The 24992-nt window shown below is 45.8% G+C and overlaps 1 protein-coding gene across 6 annotated transcripts in view; it reads left to right on the top strand.

The window, feature by feature from the left end:
* Nucleotides 1-24992, top strand: part of Daam1 (dishevelled associated activator of morphogenesis 1) — a 164208-nt gene that overhangs the window by 131127 nt on the left and 8089 nt on the right. For 5 of the 6 annotated variants that reach the window (XM_087911758.1, XM_087911760.1, XM_087911761.1 and 2 more), the window contains 8 exons: nt 1791-1820; nt 2871-2977; nt 10579-10663; nt 14844-14950; nt 16418-16506; nt 17349-17517; nt 20687-20794; nt 22844-22904. In XM_087911758.1, the coding sequence (XP_087767884.1) occupies nt 1791-1820; nt 2871-2977; nt 10579-10663; nt 14844-14950; nt 16418-16506; nt 17349-17517; nt 20687-20794; nt 22844-22904 (756 nt within the window). The remainder of the gene's footprint in view (nt 1-1790; nt 1821-2870; nt 2978-10578; nt 10664-14843; nt 14951-16417; nt 16507-17348; nt 17518-20686; nt 20795-22843; nt 22905-24992) is intronic. The other variant, XM_087911763.1, reaches the window with a different exon arrangement.

The raw sequence follows: 24992 nt of genomic DNA, 5'->3' as shown, positions 1-24992 counted from the left end.
TGAAGTGAACCTGGGAGTATCATTATTTCCAGTGTGCTGCGCCCAGTAAAACCCATCCTGTTTGTGATTTTATTTGGTAATATGCCGATTGCTGGGTCTTCAAAGAAGTGTTGTCTTCAGGCTAACAGTTACCAAGCCCTCATATGGTGTTCCTCAGCCTCTCTGGAAAGATGAGAAGCATCGCTTAGCTATTTAGCTGCCTTGCTTATTGCTGCTCACGGTTACAAATGGAAGCTCCTGACCAGCTAGCCTACCACTCCGCCAGAAGAGCCGACTGGGGAAGTGACTTGTCTGTTCTAAAGCTAACATAATTGTGCCTTATGTTTGCTTCTAGATTTGGGGCTCATAGAGATGTGTCAGGTACTGCATAGGAAATTTAACTTCGTTATCACTTTTACCATCACGATAGTAATAGACGGGTAGACCAGTTCTGCCCAGAGCATAAACTCAGTAAATGACTCCATAGATTGTCGGACCAGAGGTCAGATGTCATTTCCCAACAGTGTGAATGAATTTAACGTATAACATGAGTTGCCAGAAGCTTCATAAAATTTTCTTTCTTGCAGAATAGACAATAAGAGCAGTATCTAATCAAAAGTAGTACTTTTCCCTTTGGTTAAGTTGACTTTATAGAGTTCATTTTACCATAGCCTTCTGCCCCTAAAACTGCTTTTACTGGAAGAATCCTAAAGAGCTTCAAAGTAGAACATCTGAATCATAACAAGGGCAAAAGAGAACTGGGATATCAGGCAGAAGAAAAGGTTCTTGTGGTTATCAGCTTACTTTTAAAATGCCTTTCCAGAGAGGTAGTCCTGCTAGTGTGGGCAGACCAAGGGGAGCATGCCTTCTGCTTCCCACTAGAAGAATTAAGCGAAACAGTTCATCTGTATAAAATCAACCTTGGCAGTGCTGCTGAGACCAGGGAGACCTTAAGGAATCTGCTGAGCAAATGCTAGTGCACACACAGTTGGCCTGAAAGCTGCGACGTGTTGCACACCGAAGCTTTGCTCATTCCTGCCCTGTAAAAGCATGGAAGAAAAGCTGCTGCTTTCTTGTAACATACCATTAGCTTCCTTCCCATCGCCACTCTAAGACTTCTCTAAAACTCCTTCAAGAGGAAGCTGTTGGCCTTGTGTGCTTGACCAACCCAGAGACCACTGAGTCACGTCTACCAATAGCTGCACTAGCGGCTAGCTTCTCAATGATATGCGCTGGGCTTTTCCCCATGCCTGCCACAGCACCTGCTGCCATGGTCTGAACCCTCTAGGGTACTCAAGTTGGTCTTACTTAGGTTGCTCCACTTGCTTTTCTCAACTCTCCCTTATGATACAAGAAGACGGGTCAGTTCCACCAAAAGGAAAACACATTTTCTATAGCAGTAGCAACTGTCGATCATGCTGATTAATTTAATTGACAATCTTCTGCTTCAAGTAAAACTTCAGCGTGGTGACTGAGACCTTGGTGGATGTTTTAAAGAGGACTTGTTGTATTCCTGAGTTGTCCTTCTAAGCCCTTTTCTTTTCTGAATTTGATTTGCTGCCACTTGAAATGGTATATAGCAAATGCCATCTGTTGTGTTTCTTTACACAATGCCTTGTGCTGGGATCTTCCCCCATATCTTCAGTCTGACTGGCTCACTTGTGTTTGTGACTGCAAGGCAGGAAATGTCTCCTTGCTCTCTTAGCCTGCACCACCAATTCCTTGACTGCCCTGACTTTCCGTGTTTGCCGCTGTTGTTTCTGAACTGCATGTATCTGATTTGCTTTTCTATGCCTCTGCCATGGCTGTAGGAGTTCTTTGTGAACAGTAACTCCAAGCAGGTGAGTAAGCTACTGTCTAACCCTTACTTAACATAACTCCTTGGCTCTCTGTAAGCTTGAAATCCCCTGGTTATCTTGTTAGATAGTGTAATTCAATACCTGGGTAATACATCTTTGGGATTTGACCCCTACTGGACTGTCTAGAAGTATGCCTGAAATCTGAGCACAAGAGACCTTTGCTGTTTAGCCCCATGGTGCTCCATTATTTGTCCAAACTGCCTTTGCTTCCTAAACTGTTACACAGTCCAAAAGCTTTCTGGTTTCTTTATATTTTTAAATGTCATAATGCATTTTTAAAAAGTCCCTAAATAGTAATGAAATAAGTTGGCTACTTACCAAGTTAGTCTATATTTTCACCTTGAACTTTGCATTAATATGATACATTCACATTTGTTTTGCATTGTTTTATACCTGTTTCACTTAGTTATGTCTGGCCATCATGAATGAATATGCAAATAAAATATGCAAGTAGTGTTTGATTGTTAATTCAAGTAACTGAACAAGAAGCCCCCTCTTCATTGCTTCTGTCAGGGTTGGAAATTGCAAGGTGTGTTTGGCCTTTGGAAACTTCTGTTACACATGAAGGTGTTTAAGAGTTTTATTGCTCAGCTTTCTTGGCTGCTAAGGATAGCAAATGGTTCTGGAGTGAGTGGGCCCCACAAATGACTGGACCAGAAATAACAAGACTCTGCTGAGCTTTATTCATGGTGACAGTTCTCTTGTCTGCTGTCCATAGAGATTTGAGGAACAAAAGGACAGCATCCCTCACTGATAATTTATGCACGTTTAACAACTTCAACTTGGAAGCATTTTGTTCTTCTCAATAACGCTTTTTCAAATGCGGGTGGCAGCTTTTCTTATTTCCCTTGTTGAGTAGAGAGTGGCCTTTGTTTCGGTTGCACCACTTCCCAGCGCTGCCTCATCAGCTCAGCTCAACCCATGTGTGTATGTGCGCATTGTGTGCGGGAACAGAAGTGGAGAAGAAAAGTATGCGTCTCAAGCCTGAGTGTCCCCTTTGACGCTGATGGATTTCTCTCATGTTCTTTCCAGAAAGAAACAGATGCCATTGATGACACACTGAGTTCCAAATTTAAAGTCAAAGAACTGTCAGTGATTGATGGTCGGAGAGCTCAGAATTGCAACATCCTTCTGTCGAGGTACTGTTGGTGCTGAATAAACATTACTGGTAGGACCAGCTTTTCTCCTCGCTCAGACCCACGCGTTTGTGGTTGCGCCTTATTCGCTTGTACTGAGGTACAGGTCATCAAAGCCCACTGTTGAAGGGGGTGACACTTCTTGGTGTCACTTTTCCTGGTGAGGTCTCTCAGGCTGGATGCCAACCTTGGTGTTTCCTTTCCAGAAGCCTTAGAAGTGAACTGACATGCATTGATATTTCCTAATTGTGCAGACAGTTTAGTCCTCAGGTCGCACCATCGCAGAGTCAGGAGCTGTGTTGATGCTTTCCTGTTTTGCTCTGTAACGTCACCTTTTTATATTTTAACATTACTTGAGTTCATTATCTTTTTGAGTGTTTTTGTTTTATAAAGATATGTAAATCTCAAATCTCAGCGAGATATTAACTTAGACAATTCAGGCTTGTTCAGAAATCTTTCTTATAACATAAATTTTAAGACCTTAAAGCTTGAAATGAAAAAAGGAAATTGGGAGGCCTTAATTATGATTGCAACTTCCGGCAATGTTTTTAGGTCATTCCGTATTGTGAGTAGCTTTTTAGGCAAAGTAGCTGTTGTTAGGCAAAGATAAACAATGCTATTGAGGTGCGGGAAGGTGTGAAGGATGCTGATGGTGGGAGCTAAAAGGACGAGCTGCAGAGTAAGAAAAATGTTATGTGTGCATTGAGGCTGGTGTTGGGTGACTCTCTTGGAGGGCGCTAAGATAAGAGCCGTCCTGTTACTTAACGGGCCATACACTGAGGCTTTGAACACAGAGAGCCGCGGCTTGGGCTCAGCATAGAAGCCTGATTGTTGGCCAGGTATCTATTACTTCAAGGAGCAAATGTTTCCTTTAGTGGAAGAGAAATTGAGCCTTCATGAGATCCCTGAATTTTAATGCAACTTGTAAGGTAACTTGAGCCACCCCGTTAGCATTTCATCTCTGCTCTGGCTGGAAGCTATAGAAATGGCTGGGCTTTGTGTTTATCCTCACTTGGGCTCCATGAACCATGCTTAAGTTAGATGAAGTATCTTCTTTAAGACAGCACTACTACAAGGGCTGCTTACTTTCTTCCATAGTGCATATAATTTATTTTGTTACCATTTCCCAACTATCATTCCTGATTGGAAAATTAAGTGAAGAGTTGGGAAAAGGGTTTTGTTGTTGTTGTTGTTGTTGTTAAGATTTATTTTATGTGTTTCAATGTTTTCCCTGCATGCATGTCTGTGCGCCATATGCAGGCCTGGTGCCCATGGAGGTCAGAAAAGGGTGTCAGATCCTCTTAAACTGGGATTGAGTGGCTGTGAGCCACCATGCGGGTGCTGAGAAGTAAACATGGGTCCTCTGGAAGAGCAGCCAGTGCTCTTAACTGCTGAGCCATCTCTCCAGCCCCAAGTTGTTGTTGTTGTTTTGTTTTGTTTTGATCTGAATATCTCTACCTATACCTTGTGTGTTGCTGTCTGGAGCACTTTCAACACAGCTTGACAAAGAGACATCACTCTGTATCTCGACAGTGTTGAAATGCTTGGAGAGTATGAGCTGAGACCCCATTCCTCATAGACAATGTATTCCCCATGCTTAGTGCCCGCCAAGATAATTACCCTAGCTATAGATAAGGTTACAATTCTCTCTGGCTTATTTCCCATTCCATTATTAAAGGAATTATATTGTGTGGTATATAAATCCCTGCACCTCAAACATCACAGAGCCTAAGGTAAAAGTAACGTAGAACTTGTGTGTGTATAATGTCCCCTTCCCCGCAAGACAGTTTGCCTAGAGCCTACTTAGATTACTTATGGAAATTTCTTAATATATTTTTATTATGAGCACAACAAAATGGTGTGATGAGGACAACAACATAATTTTGAGACCAGTAAGTGATTTCATATTAACTAGGTTAGAGCCCTGTCTCCTGCAGGGATGTCTAAGAGCAATGAAAGGGCCACCACCACACATTTGATAATAAATGCTTCTCGTTTCTAATAATTGTTAAACCCCACAGTCTCACATGTGGCCGAGATGTTAAATTTGTTGTGGTAAAAGTAAAAGAAGTTAAACTTGTTTCATTTAATTTGTATTTTGTTTCATTTTCTACTGAGTTAGGAGATTTTATTTATTTATTACATACAGAAAGTAGTTTAGGAACTTAAGCAGTGGGCATGCCTGAGAGCCGGTCTGTACTTCTTTCTATGGCAGCCAGACTTTCAGGCATTTGCTTGCACACCTCTGTGCTGGGTGCATAGGACAGAGCAGAGCTTAAGGTGGTGTTGTGGTTTTGATATCTAATGTCCTCTAAGATCCATGCGTTGAAGAGTGGATTCCCCAGTGCACAGCTAGAGGTGGGGCTTTCAAAGCCATTGGAACCTGAGGGCTCTGAATGGTTTGCTCTATTGATGAATTCATAATTGAACTACAGGGGAGTAAAGTATGGAGAAGACCCCAGTTGGAGGAAGGAAGCCACTGGGGGTGCATCTTTGAGGGGCATGTCTGTCTCTGTCTCCTTCCTGTCTGTCTCGCTCCCTCCCAGACCTACCATGACAGAAGCCTTTGCTTAGCCGTGCCCCCCACTGTGATGTTCTGCCCATGTAGGCCCATGATGATAGGTTCAGAGGCCATGGATGACGACATCTGAAACAGCATGTATCCCCCTCCTTTCACCACTTTTGCAACAGGTAGTTTATCCCTGCGAAGAAAGCAAACTAAATGTTGCTGCCACCTTTGAGAGCTCAAGGTGATTAGAGAAGAAAAACATTACTAGTGAGAAAACGCATAACTCAGGGCTCGCTAGTCTCAGCTGAAGGATACAGAGAGTTCAGTCATATGGGAGAGGAGCTAGAGCAGAGCTTGCCAGAGAAAGTGGGTGTGCTTCAGAGTGTGTGCACCAGAGGTGCAGGGGAGTAAGGAAGGCAGCTCTCGGCAGCCTTAGACAAGTAAGGCAAGCCCTGCGGAAAACGGAGAGCAGAGGGTTAGCATTTGTGGTCAGTGAAGCCTGGCGGGATAGCTGAGGTTCATGACCTAGGCCTTTTAGGGATATGTACCAGTTGGCCCAGAATCAAGTCATAAGCCCTGTTCTATAAAGTGGAGCTCATGGTCATTGTTCTGCAGTGGGCAAATAAGATCCAGCCTCAAGGGCCTGAAGCCCCTGTGGCCACAGCTTGACAAATAGCCAGTTATGTATCATGGTGTCAGGAATGGGGTTTGGTCCCAAGGAGAGCAGTGTGTTTGTTTTAACGTGGTTTTAAGTTTGCTTGATTTGCAGTATAAGGTGGAAGGGATCAAACGCTGGTTGCATGAGAGACATCAGAGCAGGATTCTCTTTCTGTTGTCCAGGCGAGCCATTCAGAGACCAGAATTGACAGAGATGGAGAAACTTTGATAGGAGTTAACATTTCATTTTGTGCTTAGGGACAAAAATCAGAATATTTCAAAGATTGTGTCAAGATTCCCTGCCTTTCTACACATAGCTGTGTCTTTCCTTCCTGCTTGTTTTACTCTTGAAGGCTTCCATCCATCTACACTCTTGCCAATGGGGATTTGTTTCTCAGCAATCATTATACCAATGTCTGTGGCAGTGAAGGGCTCTCGCATATTCTGTGTGCTGTATTCTCAAATATATGCCCACTTTAGATATTCTTTATGGCTTCCTTCTGAGCTGCAAAAGTTAGGTAAGGAAGCCGCTACCTCCTGGCTTAGAGCACAAAGCAGGTGACTCCTGTGTTGTATCTGCTAAGTAGGTTTTACCAAGGTCACTTGAAACTCTTAGGGGCAGAAGGAAGAGAAGCATTAAATAGAGGACAGCAGCGCCCTGCCTGTCACCTGTGTGAGAAGGGAGTGGCCATGATGTACCGCAGAAGAAGATGCCATTAAGAACTGGCCTCCTATCTCTTTATGTATTAAAATCCAATTTAAATAATTTTTAATATAATAGGCCCTCAGTAGCATCTGCAGCTTCTCTGCTGTGTGTGTATGGGTGACGTGTAGCAGCACCAGCAGCTTCCCTACTGTCTGTATGTGGGTGACATGGAGCAGTCTAAAATTCAGACTGACTACTTGAGTCACCACAACAGACCTACCCTCCCACACCAGGGGAAAGAAAGAAACTCAGAGGCAGGTCTGTATTGCAAAATGACCTCTTCCCTAGTACAGCTGTTGTTGTTTCCCAGTTCCTCTCTTGACATGGCAACCTGGGTGTCATAAACCACAGAAAGTTACTTTATTAAGTAGGAGGGTCTGGCTTAAACCCGCTGAAAAAGAGCCAAGGCTGACCTAGCCTTCCATCCCTAGCTTGTTCTAATTATCTCTGAATGGTCCAATTCTCTGAGCAAAGTTTTTAAATCCCCGAGCAGAGCAAGATGGAGTTAAATTCGATTTTAAGGTGGCTGCTTTATTCCCTGCCTTGAAGAACAGTGGAAGTCGATGTCTCAAAGAGTTGTCACCCTGACGCACACCAAGAGCACTGTCGAGCACAAAGAGCAACTACAGGGCTAGAAACCACAGGGTCCTTGAATTACAGAGATTAAAGGCTCATTCTGAGGGTGACAGATGACACCAAGGACTTCGAAGGCTGTAGAGCCACGGTGAGGGCGGGCACTCCCCACCCCTTTCTCCCGAGATAGGGTTTCTCTGTCTGATCCAGCAGGCCACGTGTACGGTGTTCTGTTAACAGGTAAATTTTCTAAGTACGGCTCATTAAAGTCTCGAGTCTCTTTGTGGGCCACATGAAGAGAAAGTTTAGTCCAGACAGCCTCTGGAAATTGAGAAGCATAAATATATACAATTTCAAAGACAGGCCCCTCCATCAGAGTAGCTAGTGAAATTGAAACCCCGTGCTTTGACTCTTGTTCTCACTCTGGGTTTCAACCCCTTTGTTTTTAAATGCAAAGCAGAAAGGCTCAAAATAATTTCTTCAACCTGGTGTGAAAAGACACAGAGCTCATTTAGTTTTCTACTATGAGCAGGAATGGGGCCACATTGGGGTCTCAGCGGGTAAAGTACTTGCTGCCAAGCCTACGAATGAACATTCAGTCTCAGGGATCCGGAAAGGTTAGCTCCCACGGCTGGCCTCTGACCTCCACGCATGCGCTGTGGCACGTATGCGCACACAAGCCCAGGGATGAAGCAATGAAGTCATAAGAAGCAAGGCCCTTCTGGTGGTTTCAGCTGGCTGGTTTTTAGTGGTGGCAATTTTAGTCTCGAGTTACTGTCCCTTCCTTTGCCTTGTGTGGCCACACTATGGTACCAGAGTTTAAACTGACTCAAGAGCCTGTAATGTCCTATACCCAGGGCTACCCAGCGCCTTGACAGCGAAGAGCTGGTGCTGCTGCTGTGTTTCCCCGGTATTCTTCACGCAGACCAGCTTGCTAAATTGTTCCACTTCCCTGGTGTGGATTGTCTATCGTGTTATTCTGGTGAACATGCTCTTGAGGTAGTGACTGTCCCAGAATGGTCTGAAACAGACTGAAGGATTTTGCCAGGGCCAGCCTGCCTGTATTCAGCACGGGGTGAAGATGGCACCACAGCCAAGACTGGGGTGGGGGGTTAAGATGGATTGTATTTGTCAAATGGACAGTTTGGTAGTTTTGCCTAGATGATGTATTTTGATTTGAGAACATGAGATGGAAGACAGTGCTGTTTGAACAGTAGCACCCCAAATTTGTTCTCTCTCTACTGCTCATTGCTGTGTGCAGCAAATGTAGCTGGCGTGGCAGAGCAGGTAGTTTTAATTAGTACAGGGTCTTTATCCTTCTCCTGCCTTAGAGTCCTCCATCCATTCACTCAGCCTTGCTGGTTGTTTGTGAGGTGGGTGGAGTGTGTGCCTTGTGTCATAAGAGTTTTGCTGGTGATATCCCAACCCTCCCAAAAGTTATAATCACCTTGGAGATAGGAATACATATTCCGTTCTTTTTCAGTTCCCTTGGGCCTCATTCTGTCAAGGATAGGGATGAAACTTGGGTGGAATAATGTGGACACGAATTGGGAAGTGACCGTGACCACACAGGGTACTGTTTAAATGATCTACTCACAGCAGTGTGTGTTAAGGTTACAAAAAGTATCACTTTTTAGAATTTCTCCAGAATAGAGGTCTGCCTTGTAGAGTACCCTTGAGCCCCTGCTGTGTCCAGGAACTCCACCAAGAGCCCTCCGTGGATTGTTTCACTGGATACCCCACATTCTCTCACTTGTGTTAGGTTGGGGGAGAAAGACAGGTGACGGTTATGTGTACAGATAGAACAGACAATTCCAGATTCTGTTGTTCCAACCGAGAGAAGCATTTTGCCCCAGTTATGACTCTTCTTATATTGAATAAAAACATTCTTTATGTTTAAGTTTCACCACGGTTATGTTTTAAAGTGAGTTGTTTCTTATCCTGACTTAAAATACAAATTCCTAATTAAATTATTATAGATCATTTGAATTTACGGGCAAACAAAAACAGAAAGCAGTTCCATGTTTCTGCATCAGCCCTTGGGTGTAAGGTACTAACTAGATGAGGCTTGCGTTGTAAAGCAGCTGTGTGATGCGGATACTGTCACTTGCATTTTTTATATGTAATGTGGAGCTAATATGGTATGTCTGACCTAGAGAGGTCAGAAGATAACTTTGTGGAGTCAGTTCTGCCTTCCATCTTTGCCCAGGTTCCAGGCATTTAGTTCATATTAGCAGGCTTGAGCTTGCTTGCTTTTTGCTGCTGAGCCATCTCTCTGGCCACTGATACCATCATTTCCTGTCTGACCCTGAACAAATCGCTGGCCATCTTGAGCCTGTTTATCTAATTAGAACAAACAAAAAACAGACTGTCGCAGCTACTTTCACAGTTAAATGAGATTAAATATATGAAAATTTCTTACCTATGAAGTGATCATGAATTTCATTTTATATATAATGCACTCAACTCTATAAGCACGTGTATGGTTTCCAAACATATCAAAATCTATTTTTCAACTGACAGTACCCCTGGAACTCCCCTGACATGCAGTGAGGTCAGAGACTGGATTCTCTCCTCTTGCCCCCAGTTTGTGGGTGCTGGATATAAGACCATTATTCCCACTTTCGCCACCTCCAGCCTTCCCTAAGAAAACTAGTGATAGATCATGGCCGCTTGTCCCTGTGGCAGACGATAGAACGTGGCTGCTTGTCCCTGTGGCAGACGATAGAACATGGCCGCTTGTCCCTGTGGCAGACGATAGAACATGGCCGCTTGTCCCTGTGGCAGACGATAGAACATGGCCACTTGTCCCTGTGGCAGACGATAGAACGTGGCTGCTTGTCCCTGTGGCAGACGATAGAACATGGCCGCTTGTCCCTGTGGCAGACGATAGAACGTGGCTGCTTGTCCCTGTGGCAGACGATAGAACGTGGCAGCTTGTCCCCGTGGCAGCAGAACATTAAAGAGCCCTGAAAGAATGTTAAAGCTGTTTCAGAATCCTTTTTTAGTTCCCTCTGTTGTCAGGAAATAAGCCTTGGCTGAGATTTTGAGAAAAACCATACTTGAAAATCAGCAGCTGGTGTAGCACAGTGAGTGTCTTATATTAAATTGTAGCAATCACAACCATGTTATTAACAGAATAAAATATGCTTTCTCCAGGTTGAAGTTATCCAATGATGAAATCAAGCGGGCAATTCTAACAATGGATGAACAGGAGGATCTGCCCAAGGACATGTTAGAACAGGTGAGCTGCCAGACAGCTTTCAGAGTCTGAATAATACTATCAGCTGCCAAGAAGATACTGAGAGAATCTGCTGTTGCTAATAGATTATTGTCTCATCTCTGAATTGAGAAGGCCAAACCTGACCCCCATGCATTGCCTTAAAGGGTCTTTATCTCTCATTGTTCCCCAGAATGATAGTTGAGAAAGGAAGTTTGCAGGTTGTAAAATGGGGATAGAGAGATAGCTCAGAGATTAAGAGCTCTTGCTGCTCTTTTAAGGACCTGAGTTCCCAGCATCTGCACTGAGTGACTCAGTCACAGTCACCCGTAGCTCCAGCTGAAGGAGGTCCAGCACCCCTTTCTGGTGTCTGAAGGCTCCCATGTCACATGCCAGCCCCTACTCTATCTCACTCTCGAAAATAAAAATAAAGCAAGATTCTAAACAAGTCTGCCAAATGCTTGGGATCCACAATGTTAGAGTCTGTTCCTTAAGCTTCATTTAAATTATTGTCTTAATGTCTCATTTAAAAAAAATCTGCTGGGGTTAGTGGGAAAATGTTTTTCACCAGAGTGTTGATGATTTCATGAGTACTCCTAGATCAAAAACTACTCTGCAAACTATTAATTACTAAATTTGCATTTTGGCTCATTTTCACAAGCACAAAAGCCTCTACTAAATCCCTAGCATAGCCACCTGTTCTACACAGTCACACCTGTCCTATGCAGTCACACCTGTTCTACGCAGTCACACCTGTTCTACGCAGTCACACCTGTTCTACGCAGTCACACCTGTTCTACGCAGTCACACCTGTTCTACGCAGTCACACCTGTTCTACGCAGTCACACCTGTTCTACGCAGTCACACCTGTTCTACGCAGTCACACCTGTTCTACGCTGTCACACCTGTTCTATGCAGTCACACCTGTTCTACACTGTCACACCTGTCCTATGGGGACTGAGCTGTTTCCTAGACCTAAGTCATGTCTCTTTCATATGTGTCATCTTGTGTCATAAATGGCAATAAATTACAACTCTAGGGCTAGCCCATGGCAGTTACACATAGGTAGCCCACATCAAGTGTTCCTGGATAGAAATCTTACCCAGTTTAATGGGTGATTTGTTCTGCTGCATTTCTGCTTAGCCACTCTGACTATATCATGTGTGTCTGACTATATCATATTACAAGAATTTTTATGTCTCTGTCCCCCAGTCCCTTGGGACTTGAAGGTGTCTGAGCTTTGTGGCAACCAATAGCTGTAAGGATATTCTTCCTTTCTGTCTCTCATCCTTGGGGCACAATTGAATTTTGAGTGATCAGGTCTAAGGTCTGTGTTTGTCAGAGCCAGGTTCACTGAAGGTCATTTGTGGGTACCAGCAACCATGACTACAGGCTGACCATGGCGACCGTGTACGTACTCAGCTCTGAAAGTCTAGGGCTGTCTTGTGTCTGAAGTGGTGAGACCAGTCTTCATAGATTGACCTCCATCTTTGTGTGCATTTTGCCACTGAAATCATGGAAGACAACAGACTCAGAACAGGATAGAACTGCCCCTGGAGTTATCCCGAGTGAGACCCTCACACTTGGCAGTAGAGCAACGTATCAGGCTGCCTTTTAAATTTTTTATTTAATTTTCAAAATAATTAATGACTCTTTCCTCGTGTCTCCTATGATTTTGTGTTAATACACAGTTTAAAGTACCCCTGCCCCCAGTTCAGAAGTGTCTCCAAATCCCTGTTCTTCCTCCTCTCACTACACAGCTGCCCCAGCTTCCGGGGGACCCCACCTTCAAGTCACTTCTAGGAGTGAAGAACTGTGTGCAAAGTTGCTTTGGTCCTTCTGCCTTAGCCTCTATGACAAGGCCATATGCTTAAAATTCTACAGGATCTGTTTACTGTGAAACTGCATCCAGCAAAATTCCTCCTTGAGGGAAAGGATTGCAAAGCTCTGCCAAAAGGGCTTGCGGTGCAAATAAGACATACTCCAAATAAACAAGGGAGACAGTCTGTCCACTGATGCAGCATCTGGCCAAGGACATTTTTGACCTGGTCTCTCCTGATAATTCTGTGAGCTTCTTGCTCTCTGCTCCGCTCCCACGCTCTTTCCTTCCCTCCTCTTTATAATGTCCTTCTGCCTGGTGTTCTTCCACGTACCTCTCTTCGAGACCAATGTCTATCTCAGCATCTCCTTACCTTTGCATGGAGCCTGCAAGAGGTTCCACAGGCATTCCATGCTGCATGCTGCCTTTGTGTAGGGCTTGCATGAGGGCCACATGCATTTCATGTTTCATGCTGCCCTTGCATGGGGCCTGCATGAGGGCCGCAGGCATTCCATGCTGCGTACTGCTGGTGACTGCCGTGTTTAGGCCATGACTGAGGTCAGTGAGCTCCTCTTCTCAGAATGCATATTTCCCATTTCCAGGTGCTTCCCTAGCTCCATTCCCCTGGGAAACCACCCCCATGCAATGTGTCACTTGCCTCTGCTTGGCAAAGGGCTGAGGCTTTCCACATGTGCTCTTGGAAGTCACAGAAGACACAGAGAGGTGGTGTTTCCCTAATCATAGACCAACTGGGAGCCTGGCAGATGGGAGAAGGGTGTCTAAACTAGAAGTGAGGTCCCTAGCTCAGAAGACAAAACTTCAAACTAAGGAGAAAGAAACACCCCTTCATCTTCCTTTTTTCTCCTTGTGCTACAACCTTCCCTGTGCAGAGGAAGAACAAGAAGCTGTGTCCTGTTCGGTGTCACCATTCTAGCCTGGGAACAGAAATGCCTAGAAACATACCTGGCATCTGCTTTCATTTATCGCCCTCTGCCCCTTTAGGGTGGGGGAGCTGTCCTTCCTAGTGCCTGACACATCCACTCGTAGTCAGGAGCCCGCTGGATTGGCTGCTAGCCCCCGCTCTGAGCTCTCCATCTTTAGTGAGCACACACAGTGCTGCTGTCTCTCTTCCTGGCACTCTAGGTTCTGGACAGCCAGTCCATCCCCTCCTCCTGTCCACTCAGTCCACTGTCGCTCATCTTCTTCACCTCCCTTAAACTGCGGTTGCTAAGGACATTGCAGCTTCTCTGCCGCCCAAGCCAGAGGACACTTGGCAGCTCTTCTCTTCATGGGTTTCTTGCTGATGTCCGGCATGAATGCCAGTTACTCCATAGTGAACATTGTCTTAGGCATGTGATTCCACATAGCTTCTCCAACTGAACCTCTGTTGCCTCCTTTCCAGGCTCCTCCTCCCCTTGTCCTCATCCCTTGAGTACGGGTTTTCTTCAGCTCTAAACATGTTCTTAGTCGAGTATCGCCTCCCAGCAACGCCTTCTTCTCTGTAATGCCAATTCTCCTTTTCTGCGGGCAACTCCGAGACCAACTGCCTTTCATGAGTTCCAGCTCACATCTGAAAGCCTATCAAATGAGTCCCTCAAGTCATATCACGTTATGGGGAGCATCTCATTTTGATTTGGGGGGAAAGCATCTGATCTGGAAACCAGCCTGCATGCACATCTGCACAACACACACAACCCTGCAAATGTGTGTGCTTTGAACAGCAATCAGACACACAGGCTAGTAACTCAGCTTTCCATATTGTTGCTCTTTCTCCCATTTCTCAATCTCATCCTCCAAAATAAAATATGAAATAAAAATATAATATTCCCACCGTTTTTCTCACTGAACTCTACCTGAAACAATAAAGAAGGTGGAATTAGAGGAACAGAAAAATAATCAAATTAAATGAAAAATATAAATGTAATTATTCATTCCACCATGATATAACAGAAAAAAAATGTGTAGGACTCTGGGAGTCAGAGACCTGGGTTCTGTTCCTGATAATTATGTGTACTTGCTCTGTAATGCAGACTGAGGGCTGACTCCCTCTCTCTACGGAGACTCCGTTTTCTGGCCTTCTAGTGAGAGGGTTAACTCCGTAGGGCCCTGCTAAGCATCCAAGCAAAGCAGGTCCTGGAGGGAAATGTCAACAGTTCTTATTTGGAAGGCACTAGAGAATAGAAAATGCTTCTTTGGCCAATTTAAAGCTGCTATCAAATCAGCATGTAAATAGCCATTCCTTATGCCTTGACCACCAGCTAGCAGGGCTTGTAACCTCAGAAAATGTTAGAGTTTCATCTTGTAGCAAGTTGGCTGAAAGGATAAAAACCTACTGCCAAGATTTCTTTTCTAACCCTTTACTTTAATACATGCTTGCACTTTTAGCTTTTGAAATTCGTTCCTGAGAAAAGTGACATTGACCTTCTAGAGGAGCACAAACACGAGCTGGACAGGATGGCCAAGGCTGACCGCTTCCTGTTTGAGATGAGCAGGTGAGTCGGAAGACCCTGGAAAGGAAAGATGCCCTTTGCCTGAGCACGGAACTTACTTCTAAACTTCAGTTCAAGATGAACAGCTTGGCCGGTTACAGCATGGTTTAGTTCTAAAATCTTTCCAAATTGGAGCTGTGTGGAATGTGTTCTTGCCCTGGGTGAGCCAGTGTCCAAGTGTCTTCACAGCTGTCCTCGGGGCCTTGTGGGCTCATGTGCTCTGACTTTATTGTGTTGTGAAGTTCCCTGGGTCGTTCTCACTAACACTTTGATGTCTTAGGATAATTGCTCAGCATCCTAATATCTTGACATCTCAGGTTTGTTGACAGACTCGGGCAATGTCCACATTGAGCCCCCACAATGAATAAGACACAGACAGACATCACTGTCAGTCACAGTGCTCTCCCATGGGTCTCAGCAAGCATTCTGAACACTTCTCCAGGAACCCCCAGGAGCGGCCCTGCTCTGTAATTGGGTTTGGTGTGTGAGCTTCGTCTCTTTGCCATTTCAGGTCTAGTGATGAACTGATTCCATGCTAGAGATGGGCCAGGGGTCTGAAATCCAGTAGCCTCTGGGGCACACCCCTTTCCCTCTGTGCCAGCAGCCTAGAGCTGGCTCTCATTCTGCATTCCTGCTGTGGCTAGATTTACTTCTGTGTTATCCCTCATAACGTGCCATGTTGGAGGCTACTGTTAAACAAAGGATAACTTCGGAATTTTGAAACTATTCCCTGCACCCTCAGTGCAGGACAAGCTAGTGACCCCCAGAAATAGCTGTTGCTTCTCAAGCTTGTCCAGATCTTTCCAAGTGTTTTCACATGTAACCTTCCTAGCAGCCCCGCCCTAGAGGCTTCCAGGAGAGAGGTCTTCTCTTCTTCTACCCACAGGGAAAAGGAGACTCAGGTGGACCTTTCTCAAGAGCACCTAATAAGGGGCATGTCTGGGCTGCAAACCTAGGTCTACTGGGGGAAACAGAATGGTTTTAGAGAAGGGGCTGATCTCTGAAACTTCTGTCATGAGCAGGTTAAACTTGTCTCAGAAGCTTCATGCATAGGCACTGTGACCCCCATTAGCAGCAGCAGGAATCTTGTAGTTCAGGCGTAGATCAGAGACCAGGAGGTTCGCTGCTCCCTGTAGGCACTATGGTTGCCTGCCTTCAGGAGACTGACTTAGTGAGCTGATGGCAAGACCGAAAGTTCTGGGAGTGGGTCCGAGGAGTGTATGACAGACACAAGTCTTTGTAGTCTTGCCAAAGGCCAAACTTTATGAAAAGTTAAGAGGCTTGAGAGGAGTGGGGGAAAGTGAAGAGTCCACATTTTCACGCCTTTTTATCTCTTCCGTTTTCACAAGAGCTGTGGGTATTGGGAGCAAAGTTTGAAGTGAAGGGCACCAGGCAGTTGCCCAAATACCCCATGCAGGCTCTAGAGAAATGGTCTCTCATCCTGAGTTATCAACCCACTCGCTCTTACAGGATTAATCATTACCAGCAAAGACTGCAGTCATTGTACTTCAAAAAGAAGTTTGCGGAGCGTGTGGCAGAAGTGAAGCCCAAAGTGGAAGGTAAAGCCCAACCTCACAGCAGGAAATAGTGTTTGTCTTAAGTGCCCAGGTACAAAGTAAACAGTTTAACTGGAAATCTGTTGAAATTCCAGTGGGTGGTCGTATAAGGCCTGCACCTGGCCCTTTGGCCTGACCTAGGCCCTGGAGCCCCTGCACACCTCCTGAGCTTCCCCAGGCCCTGGAGCCCCTGCACACCTCCTGAGCTTCCCCAGGCCCTGGAGCCCCTGCACACCTCCTGAGCTTCCCCGGGGGACTAGTGTTTTGACCACATGCTTGTGGCCAAGGGAGGAACTTGCCATTCCTAGCACTGAACCTATGGTTTGCATTCCCACATCAGTGCCTTAACTAGGGTCTTCTAAGGGTAGAGTTTTAGGCTGTTATGTTTACAGATATTTGCAATGTGGGTGGCACTAAAGAGCACAGCTACAGAATGTACAGCAGTCAGTCTGAGCTCCCATCTCTGATTTAATACCCGCAAGCCATCAGTGTAACAAATGGCTAGTTCTCCATCAGCAGAACTGATGTACATGAGGCAAGGGAAGGTTGCAAAGGAATGCTGGCAGTGGAGTTTCATGCTGTGTATTCTATTCCTAAATGCTTAAGGTTAGTGAGTCAGTCCTGAGAAGAGCCAAGAGAGGAGAGGAAGTCTGCCGTTCTCTGGGGGATCTCTTACATGTTAGCTGTTAACTGTGCTTCTTGTTTGCATGTCTTAAAAGTGGTCAGTCACAGACCAGGGACACACCAGACACACACACAATGTCTTTGAGGGTATCTGGATTCAGGACAGACATAAGTGAAAGCCTTGGCTGTAACCATTGTACTTCGTGTGTTTTGCTCTGAAGCCATTCGTTCTGGCTCCGAGGAGGTATTCAGGAGCAGCGCCCTCAAGCAGCTCCTAGAGGTGGTTTTGGCTTTTGGGAATTACATGAATAAAGGACAAAGAGGCAATGCATATGGATTCAAGATCTCCAGCCTCAACAAGATTGCAGACACGAAATCCAGTATTGACAAGTAAGTGCGGGGCCCTCCAGCACTTGGCACATCAGGGGGATTTTATAGAACATGACTTTTATAGTGCCCACCCAGACACCACAGTCTCGGGCATTCAGGGTATGCGCCTGCTCTTCCATTCCCTCCTATTCCTCTCGCAACCCACAAGTTCCCAGGGGTCGTCCTTCTTCAGTGCATAGGGACACTGTCTATCCCATTGGTTCTTAACCTTCCTAATGCTGACACCCCCTTAATACAGTTCCTCACATTCTGGTGACCCAGCCATAAAATTATTTCTGATGCTACTTCGTAACCATCATTTGACTACTATATTTGAATCATAATGTAAATATCTGTGTTTATATAGTTTTAGGTAGCCCCTGTAAAAGGATTGTTCAACACCCCCCCCAAAAGGATTGCAACTCATAGGTTGAGGGTCACTGATCTCTTCCAAGGGTTTTTATTGTTGGCTGTCTTTAAAATGAGTAGATGAATAAATAACTCATGGGCCCGGTGTGATGCTTCGGTAGGTAAGGATGCTCGCCACAGACTAAGGACCTGAGTTCAGTCTGTGGGGCCCACCTGATAGAAGGAGAAAACTGACTCCCACAACCTGTCTTCTGACCCAAACCAACATGCCATTTCACATGTGCGTGCCACGTGCACACATACATAATAAGTAAATAAATCTAAAAATGTTTACTTCGAAGCATAGTGTAATGTATTAAGGAAAAGCCATTGGTCAAGAAGATAGAGCTCGTTGGCCCTCTATACAACCCAAACCAAGACCCGGCCCTCCAGCTCCGGATGTCTTATGACCTCTCTAGTCACACACAGAGAGAACTACACTTTGGAGAAAGGAAAACACTGACAGGCTCAGACTGGTGCTAACAGCCACATGAATGCATTTGCCTACTAATCTTCAGCTGCACAGCCAAGACTTATTAAAATGTGTTCTAGGAAGTGCACAGTGCTGCCACTGAGGTGAACAGAGTCTGGCTAGAGGCTCTGAGGTGTCAGCTCCTGTGTCCTTAGCAGGTAGGGTCATCATGCGCATTAACTCTAGTTTTCCCAAGAGCTTTGTTTCTCTGAGGTTCTCGTTGGCTTCAAAGGAACTGGTACAGCCCTTCCTAAGGTATGTTCCTCAGAACCAAATCATTTTAGCATGTCGGATTGTTCTCCCTGATTACTCCTTGCTAATGAGACTTTTTACCCTATATTTTCTATAGGGTTAGTGAAGCATGGTGTATAACAGCCCTCAGTCATTGAAAAAAAGAAACAAGCTGTGCACTAAGCTGTTATTTTTGCATCCTAGAGACAGAGTGACGAACACTGTTGTGTTAGATAAAACCCTGCCATCCTCATTTTAATGGGCATCCCAGAGCCTTTCACATACGTCACAATAGCTTGTCAGTACATAGACCAAGGTACTGAGCACGCACATGTTGTTAGATAAGAAAACTGAGGCAATATCAGGTGGCTTCATCCCCCCACCGCCCCTGCCCACCTGCACAGTGCTGCTCTTTGCACATAGGTGGGTCTTGTTGTAGTAGGGACCTGCAGCCTCTTATTTGCATATAAAGAGCAGCTGTCTTTCAGAGGATGCCATCCCTTCAACTGCTTGCTTGCAGGTACACATACACATGCAAAATCAAACGTCTGCCCATCCCCAGGCCTTCTGATGACTTGGCACTGACATTGTCATCTGCCTATTAAAATGACTACAGGATTTACATGTCCAAACCCTTTCAAAAGAATAAATAAAAACTATTTCTGATCTCTTTCCCCTTCTGTCTGCTTCTGAAGGTGGTCCCCAAATGTAGCACCACTACATATTGTGCCACAGTTGCCTGGTGGAGTGGTTGGCTGGTGAGCTGCCGCTTGTTCACTTGAGTGGAACTAAGTGCCTGTGCGGTCGGCACCAAGGGGCTAATTCAGTAGCCGCCAGGACTAGTCTGACGCATGGCTGTTCAGTCGTGTTGGGTAATGCGGTGTTACTTGGATAGCAAACAAGTGTGGAAGCCTAGCCTGGCTTTAATTCTTAAAAACGCACACAGACCAATTGAGTTCATGGAAATTTCTCTAGATAAAGATGCATGTCTCTAAAATAATGAAGAAAAAGAGCATTCTTGTGATAGTTGCTGGCATTTCCCTCCCTCCCCCACCCCTTAGGAGAGAAGCCCAGGGCAAGCAGGTAGGTTCTATGAACAGCAGACCTTGAATAATAAAATGGAGCTAGCTCAGAGAGGCCTGAACAACTAGAATACCAACCTCTGATTTGCTTTGGTGGAAATTGCTTCCTAATTACTGACAGGAACAAAAAATAAAGAGAAGAATCTGTTTGAGCCCTTGACTTGGGAGTAGGATTGTATTGTCCGGGTAAAGCCACAGGGTACTGAAGATGCTTTATATTACTATGGAAAATTGATAGGCAACTCTGTTTCACTTTGATCTAGGTGGGATGGGGGATTGTGACTTAGCCTTGTGAATTAGCAAACTGCCTAATTATGGAAATGTTACTGAAAAGGTATTAGTATACTTCTAACTATATCAATGTTGGTAGATTAGTAGTTCTTCATCTAAGCTAGACTAACCAGGGATTTTTAACAAATAACCATGCCTGGGCCCACCTCATCCCAGTTAAATGGATCTCTGGTGTTGGCCCAGGCATCTGGAGTCCAGGTGACTGTAACGTGCAGTAGAACTGGTGACAGCAGGATCAGACTAGCACAGCTTTGCCTGATAGCATTATCAACACCCCCTTCCCAATCAAGGTCAGTCAAGGTTCAGCTCTGCCGCACCAGACAGGGAAATGCAGCAACAGCTGTTATAACTACTAAGGGTCATGCAGTAAAGAGCTGAAGAACCTGCTAAAATTAGACGTGACCTCACAGCTGCAGGGACATTCTGTATGTGCTGTCACAGTCGCTTCCCACATCAGCTCTGAAATAGGGACTTTCTGTCCAACCACTCGATGAAACCAGAAGTGAGCGTCACCAGTGACTACAGCAAGAGCTGTCCTAGCCTTGCAGAGTCCTTTTAGGCGTCCAAACAGCTGCTCCTTAATGGGTTAAACAACTGTTCTTATGCTACGCTACCAATCCTTAATGTATTTTGGTTCCTGCCCCGTGAGTATATACATCATCCGCAGATTAATCATGTTGAGTGTTCTCCTTTTCTTTAATTTTAGGAACATTACCCTTTTACACTATCTAATAACTATTGTGGAGAATAAGTACCCCAAGGTCCTCAATTTACACGAAGAATTGCGGGATATTCCTCAAGCAGCGAAAGTCAAGTAAGTACAGTGGCAGCTTTCCTTTGACCGGCTTCATGTGCAGCGTGGGGCGCTTAGCTGGCACCGCCTGGAAGTGCAAACTCGGAAAGAAAGTTTGAATCACATCCAAATTATTCAAATGTGTTAAAGGATATATTTTTGTTCAGGGTCTTTTGGAATACTCACCACCCCATCGTATAAAACCTGCTTTTCTTAGTAGTCAGAGCATAAGCAGCCAGGCCTGTTGGCTCAGGCCTGTAATCCCAGCTTCTCCAACTCAGAAAACAGATGGGAGGGCTGCAGGTTTAGTGCAAAGGGAGGTCAAGATTGGCCTGGACAACTGAGCGAAACTGGCTCAACAAAAGTAAAACAAGCCAGGCAGTGGTGGTGCACGCCTTTAATCCCAGCACTTGAGAGGCAGAGGCAGGCGGATCTTTGTGAGTTTGAGGCCAGCCTGGTCTACAAGAGCTAGTTCCAGGACAGGGTCCAAAGCCACAGAGAAACCCTGTCTCAACCCCCCCCCCCCCGCAAAGAAAAAAAAAACAAAAACAAAAAGAAAAGTAAAATGAAGGCTAAGGATGTGGCCAAGTGGCAGAACATTTGAATAGCATGGAAGGCCAAAGGTTCATTCTCACCAATGCTTTTAACAGCAGCCCTGTTGAACACAGGTAACCCTGAGTTAGGGAGGACACGTGGCGAAGCCAATAGACGTCTTCATGCGAGGGAGCCACCAGTCACTGTCACAGATACACACGCTCCTTGGAACCGAGCAGCCCTTTAATGCGAAGCAGTCTTTATGCAAATCAAGAAACTAAAAATAAAATGGAAAGTCGCCAGACCTTCCCCACAGATCCTGTGCTGTTTCAGAGATGGAAACAGGCAGCTTTCCTTGCTGTTTCCTCCCCCTCTTTTTGTTACACATGTACTTAAGCTGGCCTTTTGCAGTGAATTTACAGCCTAGAAGGAGTAGGCTAATTATCTCCCTCGATAGAACTTGGCAGGAAGTAGTAGGTATCACAAGAAATTAATCTGTAATAATGAAGTATTGGTGAGCTCTTTGGTATGGCGGGAACTGTCTGTAAGAATTGAGTTTTAATCTTTAATGTTTAAAAGCTGTGAAATCTAGTCTTTCTCCACTAAGAGCAAAGAAGGCAACGAAAATGAAAAATAGCCAGGACAGTGCGGGGGGCCATCCTGACCGGCAGGAATGAACGCCACCAAAACGAGAATTCCTTCCCTGGTCACATCTTTATTTGGAGCCCTTTGATTGAGGAAAATTGGGGGAAGGGAAGATAGAGCAGGGACGAGAGAAAGCTTAGAGAGAGAGCGTTGGGCCCCGAGGCAGCTGCTTTTGAAAGGTGAAGAGGCTTGAACGCTGTCCTGATTGGTTAATGCCATACTGCTGTTCTGAGCATGTGCAAGCAAGGGTGCAGGCAAGGGTGCTCAGCCCCACATGGCTACCTCCAAACTGCAGGACCACCTGTGCCTCCAGGTGGCTCCCTACAGGACAGCTCTCAGAAAAATGCCTGGGGGTTGAGGCTAAGTGTTGTCCGCTCTGCTCCAGCCGTGGGGAGCAGCAGCGTCTGGACTGGAGGGGTTATCAAATATTTTTGTGCACATGGGAAACATTTTTCTTCTATTTTTAACCTGTAAAATATACCTGCTGGCTGAGGAAAAAAATGTACAGATAAAGTATACATATAAGTTTCATATTTTTTAATGATGTAGCCTTTTGTGGGATCTGAGAATAAAAGGGAATTTTTTTCATTTTATCATATAAGTATGTGTATGTGTATAAACATGTGCCTTGACAAGCCTTTGGAAGTCCTAACAACTGTGAAGTCTATTCTCTCCTTTCGCTGTGTGGGTCCTGAGGAGTAAACTGAGGTCATCAAGCTTGGCTGGCACTAAGCACCTTTGCCTACTGAGCCATCTCACTGTCCCTGGATTTCTAAACATTTAAGCTAAACACACACACATATCTGAATCCGAGCATGAACTCTCTCAGGTCACAGTGTATTACTCCTGTAAGCTTCATGCTGCCTGCTGAAATGTTGCCCTTTTCAACAGCATGACTGAGCTGGACAAAGAGATAGGCACCCTGAGAAGCGGCCTGAAAGCTGTAGAGATGGTGAGTACCTGCTTCCCTGGTAACCGCCAACCTCTTCACCGTCCTGCTTCCCCTGGTAACCGCCAACCTCTTCACCATCCTGCTTCCCCTGGTAACCGCCAACCTCTTCACCATCCTGCTTCCCCTGGTAACCGCCAACCTCTTCACCGTCCTGCTTCCCCTGGTAACCGCCAACCTCTTCACCATCCTGCTTCCCCTGGTAACCGCCAACCTCTTCACCATCCTGCTTCCCTGGTAACCTCCAACCTCTTCACCGTCCTGCTTCCCCTGGTAACCGCCAACCCCTTCACCGTCCTGCTTCCCCTGGTAACCGCCAACCCTTTCACCATCCTGCTTCCCCTGGTAACCGCCAACCTCTTCACTATCTTGCTGGAGTTCTGACCTTAAACAAGCCTCCTTGGCCTGTGATCTGCCTAGGATAAACCTGATTCCATAAGACAGAATGACCACCAAGAACCAGTGTGGCAGCTTAGTTCTTTGTAGCCTTATGTCCTGAGTGGCTCACTGCAGTCAGAACTGGAAGTGTGCCTGGAGGGCCACAGGGTCACCTGGGAAGTAGGCCTCCTTAGAATGAGTGGGCCGGGTGAGGCAATTTCAAAGACCCTCTCGATTTCCATGTTCTGCTACTGTTTGATGCTGACTTTTTGAAGACTGATGTAACTTTTCTGTTGCTTTTGAACTGGCCCTTTGGGGAGTCTTTACCAAACATGCACTCGGACATACTGTGCCCAAGACACTAGGTCATGGTGACCCAGAGTCCCTGCCATTCCGTACTGCAGTGGTGAGAGCAGCCGGTTCCCTCAACAGGGCCCTGTCTAGATAAGCATAGTGATCAAAGAGGAGTGTGATGGAAGGGCTGGAAAGACTGAACGTACCAGAGGCCTGTGATCGACTGGCATGTAGCCGAGGACGTGCTCCTACTGGAGGAGGTGGACTCCAGTTCTGGCTTAGAAGCAGGGTGGTGTGAGACGGTACACAGGAGGGAGGCTGCCCAGGTGCAGAAGATGAAAAGGAACCACAGGAATGTGTCAGAAGACCAAGAGGAGTCAGAATGTAGCAGGGCTGTGCTAGGACACCACCTTGGGAGTGCCACATGAATGCAGCCGCCTGCCGCAGAGCAAGTCTAGGGATGAGAGCCACCACTCACAGCCCCACCTGGTTGGCTGGGTCTGTACTGGGTGAGGCTACTGATTCAGAGGTAGGCAGAAATTTTCCCCTCCCTTAAATACCTTGCGAGCCATTTATCACCAAATGCCATGGCTCCCCTGTTGCTTTTGTTTAATTACAGACATAGACACTAAAGACAGCTCATTAAAGACAGTACCGATAACAATTTATTTTCCCCCCACACACACACATCAATAAGATTTAGGAACATGTTTTTGAGGGGTTAGGGACTAAAGGGAGATAAAAGAATTGTGTTATGACATCCCTCCACAGATCTCAGAAGGCCCCGCTTTCGCAGGGCATTTTTGGCCAGGAATGCTTGATAAACTTCGGTGGTCACCTTTTTCTTATCATGTAGGCTTCCTTGAGACTCAAGCGGCAGTTGTGCCATCCCTAAGACAGGTAGTGGTCACTCTTGAGCCCTGTGTCCAAGTTAGCACAAACCAAGACCCGGTCAGGGTGGTGTCTCAGGGATGTGCTGTGGCTTTGCTCGCTAAAGCGTAGCTGCACTGCATCTCCTGGGTGGCACATGGTAGCACCATGCTCTTACTAGGAAAGGGACCGCAGAAGCTGGCTCAGGGTTTCTTCCTGTGCTTGATACCATGACCAAAAGCTACTCAGGGAGAGAAGGATTATGTCACTTATATTTCCATACCACAACTCATGAGCAGGAGTCAGCGCAAGAACTCAAGACAGGAACCTGGAGGCAGGAGCTGAAGCAGAGACCATAGAAGAATACTGATTGCTGACTTGCCACTTATGGCTTGCTCAGCCTGCTTCCTTATACCACCCAGAATCATCTGCCCAGGGGTCTCACAGTCTGCAAAGAGTTGGGCCCTCTCATATTGCTCATTAGTCAAGAAAACACCCTAAAGTCTTGTCTACAGGCCAATCCAGTGGGGACATTTTCTCAACTGTGAT

The sequence above is a fragment of the Myodes glareolus genome, chromosome 11, assembly GCF_982192425.1.
Source record: "Myodes glareolus chromosome 11, mMyoGla1.1, whole genome shotgun sequence".
NCBI lineage: Eukaryota > Metazoa > Chordata > Mammalia > Rodentia > Cricetidae > Myodes > Myodes glareolus.
Note: the sequence above shows the minus strand (reverse complement) of the source record. Positions and strands in the feature narration are given on the sequence as shown.